Source organism: Hyla sarda, chromosome 2 (assembly GCF_029499605.1).
Source record: "Hyla sarda isolate aHylSar1 chromosome 2, aHylSar1.hap1, whole genome shotgun sequence".
Taxonomy (NCBI): Eukaryota; Metazoa; Chordata; class Amphibia; order Anura; family Hylidae; genus Hyla; species Hyla sarda.
Genome location: NC_079190.1, coordinates 108,561,435 through 108,585,910, shown reverse-complemented (window position 1 = coordinate 108,585,910; position 24,476 = coordinate 108,561,435). Strand labels below are relative to the sequence as shown.

The following is a 24,476-nucleotide window of genomic DNA, read 5'->3' as shown; positions in this document are numbered from 1 at the left end:
TCAATTTTTTCATCAAATTTTGGGATTTTTCACCAAGAAAGTATGCAAGTTACCACAAAAATTTGCCACTATGTTAAAGTAGAATATGTCACGAAAAAACAATCTCGGAATCAGATTGATAAGTAAAAGCATTCCAGAGTTATTAATGTTTAAAGTGACAGTGGTCAGATGTGCAAAAAAGGGCTGCGTCCTAGAGGTGAAAATGGGCTGTGTCCTTAAGGGGTTAATAAAGGTCATTTAACCCCTTCCCTAATAAAAGTTTGAATCCCCCCCCTTTTCTCATAAAAAAAAATAAAACAGTGTAAATAAAAATAAACATATGTGGTATCGCCGCGTGCGTAAATGTCTGAAATATAAAAATATATTGTTAATTAAACCGCACAGTCAATGGCGTACACCAAAATGAATAAAAAGTGATCAAAAAGTCAGATCAAAACAAAAATCATACCGATAAGAACTTCAGCTCACGGCGCAAAAAATGAGCCCTCATACCGCCCTGTACGTGAAAAAATAAAAAAGTTATAGGGGTCAGAATAGGACATTTTTAAACGTATAAATTTTCCTGCATGTAGTTATGATTTTTCCAGAAGTACGACAAAATCAAACCTATATAAGTAGGGTATCATTTTAACCGTATGGACCTACAGAATAATGATAAGGTGTCATTTTTACCGAAATATGCACTGCGTAGAAACGGAAGCCCCCAAAAGTTACAAAATGGCGTTTTTTCTTCAATTTTGTCGCACAATGATTTTCTTTTCCGTTTCGTTGTGAATTTTTGGGTAAAATGACTGATGTCACTGCAAAGTAGAATTGGTGATGCAAAAAATAAGCCATAATATGGATTTTTAGGTGGAAAATTGAAAGGGTTATGATTTTTAAAAGGTAAGGAAGAAAAAACGAAAGTGCAAAAACGGAAAAACCCTGAGTCCTTAAGGGGTTAAAGATATTTTGAGGTTCGCTGAATGTTAGCTATAATACCATAGTATTCTGTATTTCTGATAGAACCATGCATAGCATGTGTTGAAAAATAAGTAACAAACAAAAGAAAATATTCAGCTTCTGAAAGATTGTTTTATTAACAGAAATAAGTTCTTAAATTACAATTTTACAAGTTGATTCTATAGCATACATATGCCAAATAGATTTCTAAACCAGAATGTTAAGAGTATTTTTCAGCTCAAAAAAGATATATTAGAGTCCAGAAAATGCATATTTCTCACGTAGTATCTCCTCCAAATTTTTTGGTGAGAGGGTAGGCCGATGTTGACCTCAGTGTCAGGGCATATTGTTCTTTTAACAATTGATGATGTTTATGATGGTCAAACTTCTCAAGGTCAATGAAGACTATGGACCAAAGTTTTAGACTATGGTGGAGGGCTCCAGTCTTAAAACTAATATACATTCAGCTCAATTCATGACATGCAGTAATAAAATTAAAAAGTATGCTTTCAGCATCCTTCTAAAAATGAGTCATTGTCTGATAATGGACAATCCATTCTATACCAACGAGAAAGAGACGTTACCATTTGGTGTCTGATGGAGAAAAATATCTTCTGGGTAGTGATGGTTGCCCTGATTTTTTAAAATGCTATAAACCTCTTGCTGAAGTACTTTCATGTTGCTTTTCAGTTCATAAATAATACTTTCCACTTCCTCACGTTCTCTATGTAATCCTTCACGTTCTAGCCTGAGTTGCCCAATTTCTTTTTCCAAGATGGAAATGTTTTCCATCTTGCGCTTGCGACAGTTCTGAGCAGCAACTTTATTCTTGCCCCGTCTACGGATGTCCCTGACCAAAGCCAGCTGAGATTCAGTCAATGTGTGGCGAGACAGAAGTTCATTAAAATCCTCCACAGGAAGATTGACTATCCTGTCTGTGGGGAATGGTATCTGCATTGCGGCTGCCCTTCGCTCATCCCTACCGCAGACAAGGTCTTGAGTCCGTGATGCAAAGTATGCTTGGGTTTCACACATGTTGTTTTCCATAACAGGTTGTGTAAAGCTTGGTGCCAAAGGATATTGGTTTTGGTAGGCATGATGTGGGATTATTTCCATGTATTCTGAGCGAAGACTGTGGCTGTCTCTTTTCTCTATTTCTATTGATTCCCCATCACTAAAATTTAGAGACAAACCTGAATCAGATTCAAAATCATCATGGTTTTTGGAGGGAAGGTGCAGAGAATGAGCACTGCCCAGGTAAGGCTCCGGCATAATGACCTGGTCTCCTGGGGCACTTACTGCCATCTGCTTTAATGGATAGTGATTTATTGTCCCCATCTGAGAGAGATTTGATGAGATTAACATTCCTGTGTACGATGTTGGACCATATCCAGAAGTCATAGAGATTGTTACTGCATTCTGTGCTTGACAGTCCATGTAATATCGGTTGCATATTGGCATATTATTGGTTGAACTTGGTAAAATGCCATCTTTTTGGAAACTACTAAAACTGCCTCCTGGAACTGGCAAAGTGGGTGCTTGATATCCATTTTCAACATCATATGGGGAATCTGGGTGTAAATCCAAGCCCTGAAAGACAAAAGAAGTTACCGTAAATACCTCTGGGTGTTATTGAATGATAATAGGATTTTGTAAAAGCTCTCAGTCACATTCACAAAGAGATTAAAGTCAGGGCCACCATCAGGGGGGGTACAGCCAGTACACCAGTAAGGAGCCCAGGCTCCCAGAAGGACCGGTACCCACCTGCGGCAGAAATCACAGAAGAAGGAGGCCGCTGTGTAAACAGCGGTCTCCTGCTTCTGGACATACAGTACGCAAATTGCGTACATAATGTACGTACAAGCTATAGCATTTTCCGGCTCCTGTATGTACATTACGCAAATAGCGTACACAATGTACGTACAAGAGCGTACATTGCGCAGCAGGCCGCGTGATGTCATTTCATCACGCACCCTGCCGGAGAAGTCCCGCGCTGCTCCGAAGGCTGCAGACAGCCCAGCCTCAGCACAGGATCAGCGGAAAGGTGGGTGGATTTTTATTATTTGTTTTCGAAAATCTATGTGGGGCATTATTTACTAATGGAGCATTACCTATGTGAGGGGCATTATTACATAACTGGGGGCATTACTTTTGTGAGGGGCATTATTACATAACTGGGGCATTAGCTATGTGAGGGGCATTATTACATAAATGGGGGCATTACCTATGGGAGGGGCATTACCTATGTGGGGGGCAGTATTACATAACTGGGGGCATTACCTATGTAAAGGGCAATATTACATAACTGGGGGCATTACCTATGTGAGGGGCATTATTGCATAAGTTGGGCCTTATTACCTAACTAGCTGGGGCATTATTACCTAATTAGGGGCCTTATTACCTAATTGGGGGCATTATTACTCAACTGGGGGCATTACCTACCCGGGGGACACTACCTACCTGCATGACCTAGATGGGGGAACTATCTACTGGGGTCACTGTATACTGGGGGTATTACCTACCTGAGGGCACTACCTACTAGGGCCACTATCTACTGGGGGCACTACTCAGCTGGGGGGGAGGGCACTACCTACTAGAGGTATTACCTGCTAGTCACCTACTAGGGGCACAATCTACTGGGGGCATTACCTACTATCTATATACAGGGGGCACTACCTACTGGGGGCATTACCTATCACCTACCAGGGGCATTACCTACTACCTACCTAATGGGGCATTAACTAATAGGGGAAGAGAAATTACCAACCCACCACCATCCAATCCCCCTACCCTTTCCCCAACACACTAACCTACTCCCTAGGACACCAAGGAGGAGCATTATTGGGGGCACTGAGAGTAGGGCATCGGGGGGTGATGGGGGGCCCCAAAATTTCGGATGGCAGCCCTGATTAAAGTTCTGGGAGTATGGGAGAGCTGTAGATCCCCGAACGCTGTATCTCCAGCTCTCCCATAGAGATACATGGAGGGGGCGTGTCAGCGCCCACTTCGTGCTAGGGTCGACACCCTCCCTTTCTGGGGACTGCCAGAGTGCCATGCAGAAGATCACGGGAGTCCCAGCAGTAGGACCTCCGCGATTAAACACTTATCCCCTATCCTTTGGATAGGGGATAAATGTTCCTTCATGATAGTTCTCCTTTAACCCCTTAAGGACACATGACGTACTGGAACGCCATGTGTCCTCTCCCGATCTTTAACGCGGGGCCATGGCTAATAGCGCGCAGCATTGATCGCGGTGCCGCGCGCTATTAACCCTTTAGACCCCGCGTTCAAAGTGAAAGTGAAAGTATGCCGGTTAGCTCAGTGGGCTGTTCGGGATAGCCGCTGCAAAATCACGGCATCCCGAACAGCTTACAGGACAGCTGGAGGATCCCTACCTGCCTCCTCGCTGTCCGATCGCTGAATGACTGCTCAGTGCCTGAGATCCAGGCATGAGCAGTCAAGCGGCAGAATCATCAATCAATGTTATCCTATGAGAAACCAGTGATCAATGTAAAAGATCAGTGTGTGCAGTGTTATAGCTCCCTATGGGAGCTATAACACTGCAAAAAAAAAGTGAATAAAGATCATTTAACCCCTCTCCTATTAAAAGTTTGAGTCACCCCCCTTTTCCCATAAAAAAAAAACACAGTATAAATAAAAATAAACATATATGGTATCGCCGCATGTCCGAATTATAAAAATATATCGTTAATGGCGTACGCGCAAAAAAATTCAAAAGTCCAAAATAGTGCATTTTTGGTCACTTTTTATATCATGAAAAAATCATTAATAAGTCCCATCAATGCAAAAATGTTACCGTTAAAAACTTCAGATAACGGCGCAAAAAATGAGCCCTCATACCGCCCCATACGCGGAAAAATAAAAAAGTTATAGGGGTCAGAAATGACAATTTTAAACGTATTAATTTTCCTGCATGAAGTTATGATTTTTTCCAGAAGTACGACAAAATCAAACCTATATAAGTAGGGTATCATTTTAATCGTATGGACCTACAGAATAAAGATAAGGTGTCCTTTTTACCGAAAAATGTACTACGTAGAAACGGAAGCCCCCAAAAGTTACAAAACAGCGTTTTTTTTTCCATTTTGTCTCACAATGATTTTTTTTTCCGTTTCACCGTAGATTTTTGGGCAAAATGACTGACGTCATTACAAAGTAGAATTGGTGGCTCATAAAATAAGCAATCATGGATTTTTAGGTGCAAAATTGAAAGAGTTATGATTTTTTAAAGGCAAGGAGCAAAAACGAAAGTGCAAAAACGGAGAAACCCCGGTCCTTAAGGGGTTAAATGCACCATTACTGTTTTCTGAATTTAAAGGGGTACTCCGCCCCTAGACATCTTATCCCCTATCCAAAGGATAGGGGATAAGATGTCAGATCGCCGCGGTCCCACTGCTGGGGAGCCCTGGGATCCCCGCTGCGGCACCCTGCTATCATTACAGCACAGAGCGAGTTCGCTCTGTGCGTAATGACGGGCTATACAGGGGACGGAGCCGCGTTACGTCATAGCTCCGCCCCTCATGACATCACGGCCCATCCCCTTAATGCAAGTCTATGGCAGGGGGCGTGACGACCGCCGCGCCCCCTCCCATAGACTTGTATTGAAAGGGGCGGGCCATGATGTAACAATGCTCCGGCCCCTGTATTGCGCGTCATTACGTGCAGAGCGAACTCGCTCTGTGCTGTAATGATAGCGCAGTGCCGCAGCGGGGATCCCGGGTCTCCCCAGCAGCGGCACCGTGGCGATCAGACATCTTATCCCCTATCCTTTGGATAGGGGATAAGATGTCTAGGGGCGGAGTACCCCTTTAATTAATTTAAACCAAAATTTTGCCCTGTGCCTCAATGTGGGCGCTCTTTTCAAAGTGATCCAATAATGTAAGCTTTTACAACTCTGTTTACTTCCCAGTCCTCCTACACAATTCCATTTCCGCTAATATATCCTCTAAGCAGCTGAGAGATATAACTGACTCACACAAAGTCAGAAGACTAAGGGGGAATTTATCATTGGTTTTACCCAATTTTTTTGGTGCTGCAAATTTTTGCGCAATTGGTGAAATGTTGCAAAATTTTTGCATGCACAATTTCTGACACCAATGGCATTTGTCCCATGTGCTGGTAAATTGGAATTCCAGTCAAACTCTGTGGTAGATTTTTAAAAGTTTTTCAATATTTTTTTCCATAAACTATCCAAGGCACCAGGTTATATATTATGTTATGAGGACCAACATAAACGTATACTAACCTGCAGTTCGGTGATAGAGAAGATCTCTTGCCAAGTGAGATCCATGTCTCCTTGGGCACACTGTTCTCCCATTTATAAAAGGAACCTTCCAAATCTAAGCTCTACATTAAACAAACCAGGCATTATAGCAAAACTGAGGAGAGTTCAGAATAGTTCTCTGTAAATCTGGAAAATAAGGAAAGCAGAACAATAGGCATAACAAATTAATAATTTGGAGAATCTTTCAAGATACTAGTACTAACATTTTATTATATTATTTTATTACAGGACTTTTTTTTTTTTTTTTAACAGAAATATTTAAAGAGGTTTAACATATCACAGAGAGATGTCCAAAGTTTTCATCTGTAGGGCTCTCAGTGCTAAGACCCCTACAATCAGTAGGGAGAAGAGCGTTCTTAAATGGTTCCTGTCATTAGTAATAAAAATTAATATGTTATAGATTAGCCTATATGAATAACTTTCCTAATATACTTCTTAAAACATTTTTGTAACTTTGGGGGAGATTTATCAAAAACTGTGCAGAGAAAAAGTTGCCCAGTTGCCGATAGCAACCAATCAGATTGCTTCTTTCATTTTTAACAAGGCCTCTGCAAAATGAAAGAAGCAATCTGATTGGTTGCTATGGGCAACTATGCAACTTTTCTTTTGCACTGGTTTTGATAAATCTCCTACAATATGTGTTAAATTTGCCCCTAAACATTTGGACACCAGGGGTCCTCCTTCTGGTCCAGCCTGCAGTCCTTCTAGCAGATTGTCTCCTGCTGAAACAAAAGTCAGGAAATGCAGGTGGGACCTCAGCTCAGCATAGTGAATAGAGTGTATGGAGCTGAATATTTCTGCTCAGGGGGGAGGTGGGTGCGGTCTCAGCCAATCACAGCCCATCTCACACTAAAATACTCTGGGCTGTGTGTAGCAGAGTGAGGGAGGAAGTTCTCCCCTGTATGCCTGCTGGGGAACACCCCTTCCCAGCCTGTGGAGCTGACGGAGGTTGACCAGAAAATACAAAGTATCAAGGTAGAAAACTGACAAATAAGAAAAATAAAGCCAGGTGGTGGTTTATTATGATGGGGGCAGTGAACTGGGGGGGGGGGGGATTAAAAAATGTATCAAGATCATGACAGGTACTAGATAGTAACATAGTTCATAAGGTTGAAAAAAGACCAGAGTCCATCAAGTTCAACCTATAACCCTAATAAGTCCCTACTGAGTTGATCCAGAGGGAGGCAAAAAACCCTCATACTCGAAGTAAAAATTCCTTCCCTACTCCAAATATGGCAATCAGAATAAATCCCCGAATCAACGTTCTGTCCTTATAGATCTAGAATCCATAACCTGTAATGTTACTGTTCTCCAAAAATGCATCCAGATCGCTATTAAATTCTTTTACAGAGTTCGCCATGACCAACTCCTCAGGCAGAGAATTCCAGACTCACTGCTCTTACAGTAAAGAACCCCATCTGTGCTGGTGTCTTGCTGGTGCCCCCTTGTTATAGATACAGTCCTGGGTATAAATAGATCATGGGAGAGATCTCTGTACGGTCTCCTGATATATTTATACATAGTTATTAGGTTTCCCCTAAGCCTTCTTTTTTCTAAACTAAATAACCCTAATTCTGATAATCTTTCTGGGTACTGTAGTCCTCCCATTCCCCGTATTACTCTGGTTGCCCATCTTTGAACCCTCTCCAGCTCCCCTATATCTTTCTTGTACACCGGTGCCCAGGACTGTACCCAGTATTCTATATTGTGGTCTGACTAGTGATTTGTACAGCCATAGAATTATTTTCTTGTCGTGGGCATATATGCCCCTATTGATGCACCCCATGATTTTATTTGCCTTGGCAGCAGCTGCCCGACACTGGTCACTACAGCTAAATTTACTGTTAACTAAGACTCCCAAGTCCTTTTCCATGTCAGTTGTCCCAAGTGTGCTCCCATTTAATACATAATCCAAGCCTGGATTGTTCCTCCCCATGTGCATTACTTTACATTTATTAGTGTTGGACCTCATCTGCCACTTCTCAGCCCAAACCTCCAACCCATCCAGATCCATTTGTAACAGTGCACTGTCCTCTACAGTGTTTACCACTTGACATAGTTTAGTATCATCTGCAAGGATTGCTACTTTACTATTAAACCCCAATACAAGGTAATTGATAAATATTTTAAATAGAACAGGACCCAAGACTGACCCCTGTGGTTCCCCACTAGTAACAGTCACCCAATCAAAATAAGTACCATTAATAACCACCCTCTGTTTCCTATCACTGAGCCAGTTGCTTACCATCTTACAGACATTCTCCCCCAGCCCAATCCTTCTAATTTTATGCACCAACCTTTTATGTGGCACTGTATCAAATGCTTTGTAAAAATCAAGATATACGACATCCAGTGATTCCCCCTGGTCCAGTCAGGAGCTCACCTCCTCATAAAAGCTGTTCAGGTTAGTTTGACAGGACCAATCCCTCATAAAGCCATGCTGATATGGAGTCATACATTTATTTTTAATGACAAAATACCCCAGGGGGTAACAGGGTAATGACTTATATAGACAACAACTTTAGGGGAAAACCCCCAAAAGGGGTACCCTAAACTAGAAACCCCCCAACAAAAACAATAATTGAAAATTAACTTCTATTATTTATTTCTAAAACTGAATGACTTATATAGTGATAGATGTGTAACACAAATGTATGGCCACTACTGAGGTGCTAAATGATTGCACATAATCGTGCTGACAGAGACCACTGCGATTAAAATCCAACACGGCTATTCACTGGTAACCCAGCATCATCAGAAGACTGGGGGCAAGTGAGACCCGGAAGTACAGCCTCTCCTTTTATAGACTCCCCCCCCCATGTCATCATCAAAAAGCTCTCCCACCCCGCTGCATGCGCAGCCAATAATCGCGCATATATTCATCACATGTATTGATGCCATACATTTATTTTTATCAAGATACTCCAAAATAGAATCTCTTAGAAAACCCTCAAATAATTTACATACAATGGAGGTTAAACTAACAGGCCTATAATTCCCGAGGTCACCTTTTGACCCCTTTTTAAATATTGGCACCACATTTGCCATGTGCCAGTCCTGGGGAACAGTCCCTGTTACTATAGAGCCCCTGAATATTAAAAATAGGGGTCTGTCTATTACATTACTTAATTCCTTTAGAACACGGGGGTGAATGCCATCTGGACCTGGCGATTTGTCTATTTTGATTTTTTTTAGGCGGCACTGTACTTCTTCCTGGGTTAGACAGGTGACCTGTACTGGGGAGTTTACCTTATCTCGCTGTATTTCACCTGGCATTTCATTTTCCTCGGTGAATACAGTGGAGAAGAATTTGTTTAATATATTTGCTTTTTCCTGATCCCCGTTTATAATTTCTTCCTCATCACTTTTTAAAGGGCATATTCTTTAAGCCCTTGACTCCCTGGTTGACAGTGTTCTCTGGATAGCCCCAATATGTGTTCATGGCGAAATTGCTGCGAGTGTGCACTTCTTCCGCTTGTTAGACTAATCAGAAGGGGTCAAAACTATTGAAATGTCTCTGTTTTTAATGATAGGGACACTTTAAATTCCAAAACTTTTACATTAAAGACCTATCTATAAGAGAAGCCATCAGTATCTTATTGGTGGGGTCTGACAACCAGCATTCAGAACCTATTTGACGTGAAATTTTTCATGTAGAAGGTATGCCATAGAGATCACTCATCAGAAGGTATTCCAGGCCTCCATACATTGTGTAATGGCCATGCTGGGTTACTGCAGCTCAGAATTCATTGGAGGACATTTATCATTGTTGCTTTGGTAAGCAAGTTCTGAAGTTTTTTTCCCCTTGCTTTTGGTTCTGCTTATGTGTGACATATTTATCATACTAACACAGGGCGTTGATAAATTTGGCTCACATAAGCAAAAACCAGTAAATCACTTTAAAACACCACTCTTTTTTAGCACACATAAGCGAAAACCAATAAATGACTTCAGAACACCACTTTGTAACACCTCCTCCTCTCCTCTGTAACTTTTTTGCTCTAAAGTCGTAGCTGTGTTAAAAATGTGCAAACTATTTTTCATGGTTTTTTTTTCTCCTCATTTCAGATCAGTGGTGTATGCAGAGGACTTCTTCAGATTCGGTGGACTACATCATCGACCCTTGTTTTTGGGCTTTTGGGGGGGTGTTTTTTTGGAATAAAAGGTATTGTGTTTTTTTGGAATAAAAGGTATTGTGTTTTTTTTATTTATTTACTTTACAGGCTTAGTAGTGGAAGCTATCTTATAGACGGAGTCCATTACTAAGCCAAGGCTTAGTGTTAGCCCCAATTACAACTAGCGCTAACCCCCATTTATTATCCTGGTACCCACCGCCACAGGGGTGCCAGAAAAAGCCGGTAACAACAGGCCCGGAGCATCAAAAATGGCGCTCCTGGACCTAGGCGGTAACAGGCTGGCTTTATTTACACTGGGGAGGGCCAGAAACCATGGTCCTCGTCCACCCTGGTAAAGTCAGGCTGTTGCTGCTTGGTTTGCATCTACTGAGAAGGAAATATGGGTAACCCTCAAGTTTTTTGCATAAATAATTAAATATTTGAAATAAAAATGTGGTTGGTTCCCCCTATTGTTATTCTCAGCCAGATACCAGCCAGCAGCAACAGTCTGACATTACCAGGGTGGGCGAGGACCATTGTTACTGGCCCTTCCATAGCCTAAATAAAGCCAGCCTGTCACCGACTAGGCCCAGGAGTTCCATTTTTGACAATCTGGGCCTGTTGGTACCGGCTCTTGTGGCGGTTGTGGTGGTCGATACCAGGGTAATAATTGGGCATTAGCGCTAGCTGTAATTGGGGCTAATGCTAAACCCTGGCTTAGTAATGGACTTCATCCACAAGATTGCTTCCATTACTAAAACTGTAAAATAAATAAATAAAAAAACATGTTTTAAAAACTTTTATTCCAAAAAACACTTCCCCACAAGCCCCCGTTAACCACTCTATTAATAGTAAACAAAAAAAATGCAGGTCATCGATGTAGTCCACTGAATCAAAAGTACAGGATACACGGATGTGAAATGAGAAGAAATGAAAAACACTAAAAAATTGATTAGTACATTTATGGCACTATCCCCTGGGGAGAACGCCGATAAAGCAGGGTTTCCAAACAGGGAGCCTCCAGCTGTTGCTAAACTACACCCCCATAATTTCTAGACAGCCATTGGTAGGGCTATTTGCAACTTTATGCGTACCCACAAAAGTCGCACAAAAAATTGCTTAGGCGCACGTGCAACTTTTTTTTTGCGACTTTTGTAAATCCCTTGATAAATCTCATCCATCCACTTTATTGGAAGATGAACTTCTGTAACCTGGCTCAGCCCTGCACATTTTCTAGAGATGTCTGGTCCTGTTCTCTGTATACGCAGGTGCCGTGGCTCTCGCAAACAGCTGAAAAGTGGAGGTGTCAGACCCCCACTGATCAGATATTGATGAACTATCCTGGGGATAGGTCATCAATAATATAGTCTCCCATTGAATATATCAGCAGCTTTATGGTCTTTTGTAGTTGTCACTAATCTAATACAAATATTTGCAGTCTGAAATGTGCAGTCTTCCATGTAAGGCTGGTTGTGTCACTTATACCTTCCCCTGCAAACCCTTTCCTTTTCTCTCTTCCTCTGTATGTACTGCACAGAGTAGATAAAACTTATCAGGAGACATGCAGCACTCCTGCTCTAAAATGCTGGAAACAGAAAAACATAAGTACACACATGATGTCCAATAGCTAAAAGACAAATTAATACTGATATTTTCGGGTCAGGTGTGTTGAATGGAGTGGGTAGTCCGGCCAGTCTGAATTTGAACACAACAAGAGAACCTGATAACCACTAGACGTTAACAACATATATTATCCTACCAAGCAAAAAACAAGGTACTTCCCTAACTGTGTAGGTACATATACTGTATATTGTAGGACAGGACCCTATAAAAAGTCTTTCCTCTTTAGCAGTGCTCAAACACCCGTGAGATCTGGTTTAGGACTGCAACACACCATCAAACTGGAGTATGGTGGTTACTTTATGTCCAGAACCTCCAGTCACTCCCAAAACCCGGATCCAAACTTCAGTCTTATGTCACTAAGGCAAGAAGCCTCAGTGATACAAACCTCCCAACCACCAGTTTACCAGCTGCTTTCTCACAATACACACACACACACACACACACACACACACTCTATAGTATATATACTCATTGGCATAAGAAATAATGCTCCAGAATAGAAATGTTGGATTACAGTAAAATCTGCATGCAGTTATGTCTCAGGTATTGGGTAGTGTACCTCTTGGTGAGAGACCATTGACTGCTAGACATACCTCTACGATACACCTAAAGACATTTTGCCCAATTGACTGACTTTAAGAGGAAGCACATCATTGGACTGAGAGAAGCAAGATGGCTGTTTCAACAAATTGCCCACCATCTAGGCCGTTCTGAGAAGCTGTTAGGAGGTGTGACTGTACCTGCCATGTTTGGGTAAGAAGCTCAAGTTAATGCTTATACAGAGAACATGATGTGCAGAACATTTACATTTATATTATAATGTATGCTGCAAACAGAACTCATTACTGTATGTGAATTATAGCAATAAACCCAGAGCTACTGAACCGTGAAACCTGCTTGTGTGGGTTGGTTTGCTTGCTGGTAAGGCTGTTTTAAAGGATGTATATATATATATATATATATATATATATATATATGTATATATATATATATATATATATATATACCTACATATATATATATATATATATATATATATATGTACATACATACAAACTCTGTATTTGCATTGCATGTAGAGGAGAGACCCCATCTACACCATCATACCTGTTCTTCCTTCTATTTTTTTTGGCTTCAGTAAAGCTCGACCTAGAGGGCACTGGTTTAGGGGTGCATTTAGAAGTAGAGGCAGAAGTTCCTTGTTTGTGAGGGAAAGCAAAAACCCATCTGCCACCACATAGTCAGTGGTGGGTGTGACTAAATTTGCTTTAGGGCTTTAAATCATGCTTCTGCTAGGACATGTTGACTTGTGGGAATGTAAATGTTACGATTAGTATATGCACCTATCATTAGTGAACATTGCTGCATCTGTCACTGCAATCTTCGGTGGCCTCACATAATAAAAATTTTAAGACACTTTAATAATTAATCAGCTTATTGCAGCTGGGAAAGGGTGTAAAAGTAATATCATAAGAATGAGTTTTGTTGACTAATTTACCATCAGATGAGTAAGTACATGGATGAGGGGCTTCACATGCATTAAAGATTGTGAGTCAGTGAGATGTTTCACAAAAGTGATCAATTTAAACCCCATAGGGGATACTAAAGTACATAAGCATTATAGGCGGTAGGAACTTCCTGCACAAGGCCATGTATGTTACTGCGATAACACGGTTGAGTCATACTGGGATTTCCGCAAAGCCAGCAATGCCTACGTGCAGAAAAAAAACCTGTAAATAGTGCTGTGGCCCCTTAATTCTCAAGATCAGTTGGGGTCCGATGATAAAGTGGTGCGGTATCCCAGATGTATGCCATCATTTTCAGATGGGAACACTTCTTCTTAAATGAAAAAGTTATGTCTGATTGTGAGGAGGTGAAAATTGAACGCTAATATTGGCTCTGTCCTTAAGAGGTTACAAAGAAGCCAGAACTTAAAGATCAAAATCTAGTCAGGTCGAGTTTGCCCCAATGTTTAGTATGCAGGTCATTGTGCACACTAAATGTATTCATAGGAAACAATTGTCACAAGGGGGCCAAAAGGCATTTGAGGAGATTTATCAAAACTCGTGCAGAGGAAAAGCTGACTAGTTGCCCATAGCAACTAATCAGATTGCTTCTTTTAGTTTTAACCCTTTAAGGCCCATTTTCACCTTAAGGACCCGAGCATTTTTTGCACATCTGACCACTGTCACTCTAAAGGGGTATTCCGGGCAAAAACATTTCATCCCCTATCTGAAGGATAGGTGATAAGATGTCTGATCGCGGGGGGACCGCTGCTGAGACCCCCACGATCTCCCTGCAGCACCCACATTCTATGCGGGTGCTGTATCTCCAGTTTCGGAAACCTCTGGGTTTCCGGGACTGGGGAAGTGATGTCATGCCACGCCCCCTCCATTCATGTCTATGGGAGGGAGCGTGAAGGCTCCCCGTGATCAGACATCTTATCCCCTATCCTTTGGGGATAAAATGTTTTTGCCCAGAATACCCCTTTAAGTATTAATAACTCTGGGATGCTTTTACTTTTCATTCTGATTCCAAGATAGTTTTTTCATGACATATTACGTTAGTTAAATTTTCGTCAATACTTGCATCATTTCTAGGTAAAAAAAATTCCAAAATTTTTATGAAAAATCTGAAAATTTAGGTTTTTTGTAACTTTGAAACTCTCTGCTTATAAGGAAAATGGACATCCCAAATAAATGATATATTGATTCACATATACAATATGTCTTCTTTATCTTTGCATCATAAAGTTGACATGTTTTTACTTTTGGAAGACATCAGAGGGCTTCAAAATTTAGCAGTAATTTTCCAATTTTTCACAAAATTTTCAAAATCTGAATTTTTCATGGACCAGTTCAGTTTTGAAGTGGATTAGAAGGGCCTTCATATTAGAAATACCCCATAAATTACCCCATTATAAAAACTGCACCCCTCAAAGTATTTAAAATGACATTCAGAAAGTGTGTTAACCCTTTAGGTGTTTCACAGGAATAGCAGCAAAGTGAAGGAGAAAATTCAAAATCTTCATTTTTTACACTTGCATGTTCTTGTAGGCCAAGTTTTTAAATTTTTACAAGGGGTAAAAAGAGAGAAATCACCCTAAAATTTGTAACCCACTTTCTCTCGAGTAAAGAAATACCTAATATGTGGATGTTAAGTGCTCTGTGGGTGCACTAGAGGGCTCAGAAGAGAAGGAGCGACAATGGGATTTTGAAGTTTTTCTGAAATGGTTTTTGGGGGGCATGTCACATTTAGGAAGCCACTATGGTGCCAGAACAGCAAAAAAAAAAAAAAAAAAAAAAAACATGGCACACTATTTTGGTAACTACACCCCTCAAGGAACGTAACAAGGGGTTCAGTGAGCCTTAACACCCCACAGGTGTTTGATGACTTTTCGTTAAAGATGGATGTGTAAATGAAATTTTTTTTCACTAAAATGCAGTTTTTTCCCCAAATTTTACATTTTTACAAGGGGTAATAGGAGAAAATGTCCCCCAAAATTTGTAACCCCATTTCTTATGGAAATAGAAATACCCCATGTGTGGACATCAAGTACACTGTGGACGTACTACAATGCTCAGAAGAGAAGGAGTCACATTTGGCTTTTGAAAAGCAAATTTTGCTGAAATGGTCTTTGGGGGGCATATCGCATTTAGGAAGCCCCTATGGTACCAGAACAGCAAAAAAAGAACCTACATGGCATACTATTTAAGAAACTACACCCCTCAAGGAACATAACAAGGGGTACAGTGAGCCTTAACACCCCACAGGTGTTTGACGACTTTTCGTTAAAGTCGGATGTGTAAATGAAAATTTTTCCCCCAAATTTTACATTTTTATAAGGGGTAATAGGAGAAAATTCCCCCCAAAATTTGTAACCCATTTCTTATGAGTATGGAAATATGCCATGTGTGAATGTCATGCTCAGAAGTAATAGCAGACCAAAAATGGATTGAAAAAACGGATGCAAAAGGATGACATTACAGGCTCATCCATTTGCCATAGACTTCAATGTAAAATTTCATATATCCGGAGAAAAAAAATACTGCTTGCAATGTCTTTTCTCCGCTAAAAATAACGGAATAGGAACAAAATGACTGCAAACGGGTGACAAAGAACCATAAAAAAATCTCATTGTGACCTCATAGATATTCTAAACAAGACAAAAACTCCAGGTGTCTTCCTGAGTTTAGATGCAGAGAAGGCATTTGACATACTCAGTTGGCCTTTTCTGATGTCAACTTTGAGTGCCTACGGGTTTTCGGGTCCTTTCCTCGATGCCATCTCCTGCCTTTATAATTCCCCCACAGCTCAGGTACGCCTCCCCCATGCCACCTCCCGTAGCTTTACTATAAATAATGGGACACGTCAAGGATGCCCCCTATTCCCCTTATTATTTATTCTTTGCATAGAGCCCCTTGCGACCCATATACGCAATAATCCCAATATTCAAGGCATTAAAGTTAATTCGAGGGAATTTAAAATTACCCTATTTGCAGATGACGTTCTATTATCCCTATGTAATCCACAAATCTTCCAACCAAATTTACACATAGCCATTAAAGAATATAGTAGCCTCACAGGTTATAAAATAAACTCCCACAAGACGGAGGCCCTGCCAATAAACATCTCTAATGAGGTCCTTGGGTCTTTAACATCCTCCTTTCCATATAAATGGCAAACCGAATCCTTCTCCTACCTAGGAATTAGTCTTACTGCTAAATATTCTACCTTATATAAGGTTAATTTCCCGCCCCTCCTAAACAACATTAAAGAATTATTGAAGAAGTGGTCTTCTCTTCCGCTATCCTTTCTTGGAAAGGTGGCTACAATAAAGATGTCTATCTTACCCAAAATATGGTATTTCCTTAAAACGCTACCTGTTCATGTCCCCAAGACCATGCTGAAGAAGCTTCAGTCTGAAATGTTCAGATTCATTTGGGGTGGGGGCAACCATAGAATCCCCTCATCCGTCCTTACCACAAAAAAGTCCTATGGTGGCCTAGCCGTACCGGACCTCCATAAATACTATTTAGCAGTTCATCTGAATCCCATCTTGGTCGACCTTCCTGGCCTTTAATAAATGGACGGAGGTGGAGAAAATGTGGGTTTCCCCCATTCACCCAAGCTTTTTCATATGGTCCAAAGACCCCATAATCACATCATCCAAATTATTAGGCCCTATGAGATTGATGGTCAAGATATGGGAACAATCTATTTCAATGTTCCAACTAAAATCTAAACCTTCACTCCTCACCCCTCTCCTATATAATCCACTAATCCCAGAAAGCTGGGACCCTATAGTTACTACTCCATAGATTGAATCCCAACTCTTTCATTTAGCAGATATTGTTAACCCGCTCTCGAGAACCTTTTTCCCATTTCGGGTCTTAAAAGACAAATATGAGCTTCCAAGTGGTGCCTTTGGGCTATATCAGGCAATTATTTATTATTTATATTTAGCACCACATTGCTCTCCCTTTTCACCTCCCACACCATTTGAGCTGCTATGTAGGGGTCCCACCTCCACCAAAGGCATCATATCCACTATTTACAACATCTTATCCTCAGAAGGAGGCTTTGATACTCATAGACATTCCTACATGGACAAATGGGAGGCATACCTGGGTAACCCATTATCTACCTCACAATGGCAGGCCATTTGGAGGGCAGCAGCTAAATCGTCTTCCTGTACCTCCTATCAGGAAAAGCAGTACAAAATCTTAATGAGGTGGTATCAAACCCCAGAGAGGCTACACCTCCTTTTCCCCCAAGTATCTCCTCTATGTTGGAGATGCCATACTGACACTGGTTCTCTGCAACATATTTTTTGGGACTGTTCGGCACTGAGACATTTCTGGTTGGAGGCCCAATCCCTGATTTTCCGAGTCCTGAATACCATTGATCCTCTCCACCCCGCTACATATCTTCTGAATCTCCCCATCTCTGGTATGTCTTCTGTCTCCTCTAAATTATTCCTACATATATTGACTGCATCCAAATGCCTTATAGCCTTTTGGTGGAAATCCCTTGAACCTCCACCGACTCGAGCCTTGCTAGATAAAATCAGAGAGGTATATAGGATGGAACGTATGTCGGCAATACTTGATAATAAGCTGCACATCTTCCAAATAACATGGAGGCTTTTGGAAGAATACGATAATTCCCTACATAATAGATGACACGGCATGACCATGCGATTTACTTTCTTTCTAAATCTTTACTTTTTCCCTCTTCTCCCACTTCTTCTACCTTACTTGCCCCTACCCCCCATTCTTGTTCCGTTACTCTTTACTCTACTCCTATCTATATTTTCCCCTTATGAGAGGTTTTTCCTCAACATATATGTGACTGTTGTTTTCTTTATTGCATAACGCTTACGTTTTAGATTCATTAGGTATGACTATTTTTTCTTTTCCTTTTTTTTTTGTATTATCCTTTTCCCTTTATGTTATAATGAAAAACTCATTAAATAAACAGTTATATATAAAAAAAAAAATCTCATTGACATCAATCGGATCTATTTACAGCAGTTTGCAAAAGGCTTGAACAAATTTGAGAACGGGCATGAATTAACGGGGATTGATGTTAATGTGAACGAGCCCTTAAGCTTACAGAGGCAGAGATGCAAGGACCTTCTTTTTCCTCTTCTCTTAAGCTCCCTTTAGAGTTGTGGTATTGTAGACAGCAACCTGACATTTTGCCAAGGCTGTATTTACAGCTCACGCTGCCTTAGGCACTTAATACAAGACCAAATGCGACATATTAGGGTAATTCCACAAGTGTTTTTCATGAATATCTGTCCAAATACGCAGCAAAAACCATGTGTGTTAAAGTGATTGCAGCCTCCAGTCTTCTTGGGGATGAAGCCACAAGGTTTGCACACCTGGATTCAGGGATTTGCACACCTGGATTCAGGGATTTCAGGGACATCCTCTTAAGCTCTGTCAGGTTGGATGGGGACCATTGGCGAAAGAGTACCTCTCATTAACTTGATAAATGTTATAATCCTCCCAGCTCACTGCCTCCTCATTGTAATAAACCACCCCCTGCCTGTATTTTTTATTTTATTTTAGTTTTCCACCTTGATATTGCTCTGTATTTTTTGCTCAGCCTCAGATTCACAGACTGGGAAGGGGCGTTTCCCAGCAAATGTGACATCATCTGAAACCATATAGGGAGAACTTACTCCCTTACTCTGCAACCAACAGCAAACAGCAGTTAAGTGTGAGAGGAGCTGTGATTGGATAAGGCTGGACACCCCCCCCTCAGCACTCCAGACTGCATTTCCTGTGTTTAAACTTCTGCAAGGCCAGCAGGAGTCCAAAGTCTGTGGAAAAGATGGGGGAAAATGTGCTCTGGACAAGTAGGGAGACACCTAGTGGCAGCTTTTTTAAACACAAATAAAACATAACTTCATTTTTTTTAAAACAAAGTATGTTAGAAATATTTTTTTATTTACCATAAGTGCAATAGCAAAAACTAGTTTTAATGAGAGAACCCATTTAAGTTCAAGTCAGGTATCTGGCTGGGCCCCTTCAGCCACTAATGTGTTGTCTTGGCTGTGTGCTTAGGGTCATTGTATTGTTGGAAGGTGAACCTTTGGTCTAATCTGAGGTGAAAAGCATTCTGGATCAGGTTTTCATTATAAATATTTTTGTACTTTGCTTAATTCGGCTTTCCCTTAACCTTGACCAGTCTCCCTGCCCCAGCCAATGTAAAATACCCCCACAGCATGATGCTGCCACCACAAGGCTTTACTATAGGGATGGTATTGGGTAGGTGATGAGCAGACAAACCAAGGTGCTTAGAATTGAGGTCAACAGACCAGAGAATATTGTTTTTTACAGTCTAAGACACCTTCGGGGGCTTTTTTTTGCAAACTCGAGGTGGCTTTCCCGTGTCAAACTAAGAAAAAGGCTTCTTTCTGACTACTCTACCATAAAGCCCAGATTGGTGGAGTGCTACAGTGATGGTTAACCTTTTGTAAGATTCTCCCATCTGCACACAGGATCTTGGGAGAGCTAGAGTGACTATTGGGTTCTTGGTCACTTCTCTTACCAAGGCCCTTCTCACCAAATTACTTTGTTTGGTGGGGTGTCCTGGTTATCTTCTTCCATTTAAGAATTATAGAGGCCACTGTGGAGAGCACTAAGGGTAGGGGAATGAAGGGCATAACAGTGCGCTTTTCAGGCTTGTCCTATTGATCAGTGTGGTCTCAGCACTGAGACAGGTCAAAACTTTAATTATTTTTTGAACAAGAAGGTGAAATGTCCACTATATTGGTTCTCCTTTATGCAGAAGGTGTAACAATATTACCTATCTATTGATAGCTGTGGAAATTAGTTATGCTGTTATGTACATGGATTCTGACAATATGATTTTTTATGCCACTTAATAAAAAATTGATTACACTCCAATAGTTTCTGGAATTTTTCTCGATTTAGGTTCTTAATATAGTAAATAGGTCATTCACACTAACAACGGACACCTTAAAAGTTTTCTCAAGATTTGAAGAGTATGTTAGGCCACGTTAGGATGGCCATATTTTTCAGATAGTTATTGGGTAAATGTACACTGGATTTTATTGATTTGGCAAACACCCTCTACCCCATACACTTGCTAGGCTGAACATTAATGTGTTCTAAGTGAGTAGAGAGGTGAGTCACTGGCAAACTCCTATGGCCACGTTCCCACTTGCGCACGTGGCTTCAACCCCACCCCATAGGTTTACCAATGGCCACGCTATGTTCCTGATAGTGAACCTTCCTCTGGTGATTTGTTGCCAGAAATCACCTTCCGCATATTCATTCACAGTCTTTTCTCACGTGACTACTCTTTTTCTGACTTCTGGGTGAACTGTGTCACCTGCACATACACTCTGCCTGTACTCTGCCAAGCAGACCAGTCACGTAGGAAAAGACTCTGACATCCCCCAGATGTGAGAGAGAGGCTGTAATGAATATGCATGAAGAGAGAGGGGATATCTGGAAGGATTGCTAAAACTGCCAGATCCCTCCTCCATTGCACAGAGATGAATATTAGCATATTAGCAATGCTGAATATTTCCACTGAACAGATTTTCTTCAGCTAAAGAGCATTTTAATCAGGGTCATCCGCACTATTAACCTACAGGCTAGTGTGGGTGATTCTGCTGTCAGATTCCCTTTAACAAAACAATCGGGCATGTTAAAATCCAACATATCCGATCCTTGTTTCTCCTAACATCAGCCATGAGGTGAGAGGTAGATGGTCCCAATACACATTAGATGGTTTGTTCACCATCAATCAAATATGTTTGGCCAGCTTTACGGGTGTATGAGCTTATACTGAAGTAGTATCACAAAAGTTACCGCATAACTGTATATAAAGCGGATGTATTTCAGATAGTGAGGGTCTCAGAGCTTTGTCCTCACACATTGTTTCTGTATGTATGTATGTATGTATGTATTTTTTACCTTCATTCATCTTCGAGCCTGTAGTGTTGAGCATTCTGTACTGGAAATACAAGTGTTTCAGTTATTACATAACTCTATAGCAAAATTGTGACACAGTGAAGACCAGGCTAAGAAGGATACAAGTGTATTTGTAACAGTGACAACATGTAGCAGAAAGAAATACAGTAGATACTTAACAAGGCTGCAAAACGTTCAGTTAAACCTAAAAGCTATGAACCAGGAGAAAGAAAAACTTTTTATAAAGCTTTGTCCAGTTTCCCCTAAGAGGGGAAAGTATAAGGGTCTATTCACACGGCAGAATTTCTACTTGCGGAATTCTGCCTCAAAATAAAGCCCATAGACATTTATGGGATTCCGCACTTCCATTCACACTTCTGAATTTCTGCTTGGGGAAATTCAGAAGTTTGAATGGGATTGCAGAATCCCATAGAATTCTATGGGCTTTAATTTGAGGGGGAATTCTGCAAGTAGAAATTCTGCCATGTGAATAGACCCTAACTCTGCACATCCCTAGAGCAGATTGGAATAATTTCAAAGCCAATGTCTGCAGTTAAATGTCTTGCCATTTTAGGCTATGTTCACACACTGTAAAATGGAGTATAAAAAAGTCAGTATTTTTGGAAAATAAATTGTTATGGTTAAGTCTATGGTAAAGCAGCCTTCAGTGCACACAATGTATAAAAACTGCAGTAATCCCTAATAGCTGTTCATTATTTGCGTCTGTTAGTGAGAACTAATGGACAGAATAACAAACTCGCCCTGTAAAACAATAATAAACTGATTTAAAAAAATGTGAAATAACTGGCATCAATTTCTACAATTTTTGAAAAAAAATAAATAAATAAATAAACGGTTCCATTTCTTATGGATACAAATACTACCGAAAATAAAGTGTGTGAACATAGCCTTTCAGGAGAAAAATGTAGTGCTTTGTATATCTTTACAGCAGTTAGAACTATGTTTTTCTGATACACAGCTCCAAATCCCCTGCCTAGATATATAGAGTTACCTAACAAACTTATGGTTGCCTGTGGGTGCCACTAGATGGAGCTTAAGAGCTTACTGCACAGTGTGTTATTATTGAGTTTAGTGTTTAAACAATATACTGCAATTGCAGCGCTATCTGTCCAGACACAACTACAAAATAATGCCCCAGCAGGGACAAGGGTAAGTTACAACTTAAACCTGCAAATCCCGTTTCCGGAATCAAAAATACCCTTTATTACCCCACCCTAAAACATCACTTTTATTAACGTGTCTATTAAAAGGTATAACAAAAAGAAATGTTTATAAACACCAGTGTCACCAGTCCAAGTGTAATAGCTATATGCCACTGTGACATGAGGTCATGCGCCCACAATCATATAACACTGGGAGTATCACATCATATAAACTGTTGATGGCTGCAGTCTTAACAACAAGTATAATAAAAATATGGCCGGTAACACAGGCTTACTAAAAACTGAGACAAATACCCCCTGACATGTTTCACTCCTCAGAGCTTCATCAGAGGACAATAGGGTCTGTAAGGGACTGTTCGGTTGGGTTTACACTACAGAATCTCTGAGCAGAATTCTGTTTTGAAATCCTGCTCGAATATTCTGCAGCCAAAAAGAATAACCTTGTTCATTCATCAGGCTGAATCCCCTCGGTAAACATTGCTGTCTATGGGGATGACAATGTCCTCATGGTCGAAGCGCAGGCTGATTCAGTCGTCGCTGGCCGCACTCAGAAGCTCCAGATGGAATTTTCCCGTATAGAGCATTCCGTATGGAGTGTGAACCTAACTTTAAGGTCAAGTGAATGACAAATGAGGCACATGAATATGGCTTCTGCTATTGCAAAATCAATAGTATAAGTAGGAGGAAAATTCATTTTTTAGAAAAATCTGCCACATATAAGTTCATACACATGTCGGGATGTAGTGACCGCTTAGCCACATCTAAAGTAAAGAAATCTTACAGTCAATATGGATGGTAAACCGACATTTCTGACATTTTTAGTATTAGAATATTTTATGCCCTTTTAATAGTGACAGAGGGTTTTATGCTGCATGATTACTATTCCTCCTCTGGCTTCACAAACTCATAGGGGGCAATTTATCTACTGGCGTGCACCTTCAAAATTGTGTGAGCATCATGTTTAAAATTGTTGCACATTGAGGGGGGTAAGGAAATGCACTGGTTGCTGCTCTGAATTTATCACTTGCACAAAAAAAGATTTTTTGTGCACTTATGTACACAGTATATGTGTGTGAGCTTTTCACTCTTTTCACTCCTTTTTACTATTCAGGGGCTTCCTGTCATTTGCACAAATTTATGAAGTGTTGTGTGCAACATAATCCATTTTGCACAGCAACTGGGAAAACCCCACGCTTGCGTAGCAGGTTTCGCTTTGTGCAAAAAACTGTGCTAATAATAAATTCCCGATATAATGTCAAATCTTAAAAGGTGTATAATGCCCACACACTGCTTGCTGGCTAAGGTAGGAGCTTCTTCCAAAACAATACTTAAATATTATCTTCTTACCTGTTGGCAGATAGTTATGGGGGATCTTCATATGAAGAGGATTTCAGCAGTAAGTTGCCTTCATGAATGTCTTCACCTTTATGATGTCTTGGCAATTTAAAGTTCCTCTGTCCTATTTCTATCAGATAGTTCTCTACTTTTTATACGTGTTTCAAGACTAATTTTCTCACATTAATAAAAAATAAAAATGAATAGTCTCACATTTGTGCTTCCCCCATTTTCATACACTACATTTTCCTTGCTTTCCTCCCAATCCCCATCCTGTCATATCATTGGAAGTGGCCTCCGCACGTAGTCCTACCCTGTATATCCACACTTGCTTGTGCAAAACCACAAACTTGAGACAGTGGCATCCTCTCCCCACCCTCTTTTCCCCCCACCCTCCTGATCGCAGCTACCTCCTTCACTGTAACCGAGGGACATGGGTAAAGATTAGGGACAGTTGTTTAAGTCAGATAAAAAGAACTTGTATGTTGGTGTTCCTATTTAGTTCATAGCAGCA

General features: G+C 40.7%; 1 protein-coding gene across 3 annotated transcripts; it reads right to left on the bottom strand.

Moving 5' to 3' along the window:
- Positions 1-1,064: 1,064 nt before the first annotated feature.
- Positions 1,065-24,289, bottom strand: NFE2 (nuclear factor, erythroid 2). Of its 3 annotated transcripts, none has more exons than XM_056560410.1 (4): positions 23,975-24,289; positions 21,447-21,486; positions 6,209-6,373; positions 1,065-2,532 (listed from the first exon to the last, which is right to left on the bottom strand). In XM_056560410.1, the coding sequence occupies exons 3-4, from the start codon at positions 6,278-6,280 to the stop codon at positions 1,501-1,503; spliced, it is 1,104 nt and encodes a 367-aa protein (XP_056416385.1). In that variant the 5' UTR covers positions 6,281-6,373; positions 21,447-21,486; positions 23,975-24,289; the 3' UTR covers positions 1,065-1,500. The 3 variants fall into 3 exon arrangements, with proteins under 3 accessions (XP_056416385.1, XP_056416386.1, XP_056416387.1); XM_056560411.1 differs by having other exon boundaries at positions 21,447-21,481; XM_056560412.1 differs by lacking the exon at positions 21,447-21,486.
- Between the last annotated feature and the right edge of the window lie 187 nt (positions 24,290-24,476).

Coding starts and splice junctions, on each gene's coding strand:
- NFE2 (XM_056560410.1), bottom strand. CDS start 6,280: ATGGGAGAACAGTGTGCCCAAGGAGACATGGATCTCACTTGGCAAGAG. Junction 2,533..6,208: donor TCTCTATCACCGAACTGCAG/GTTAGTATACGT, acceptor TTTGTCTTTCAG/GGCTTGGATTTACACCCAGA.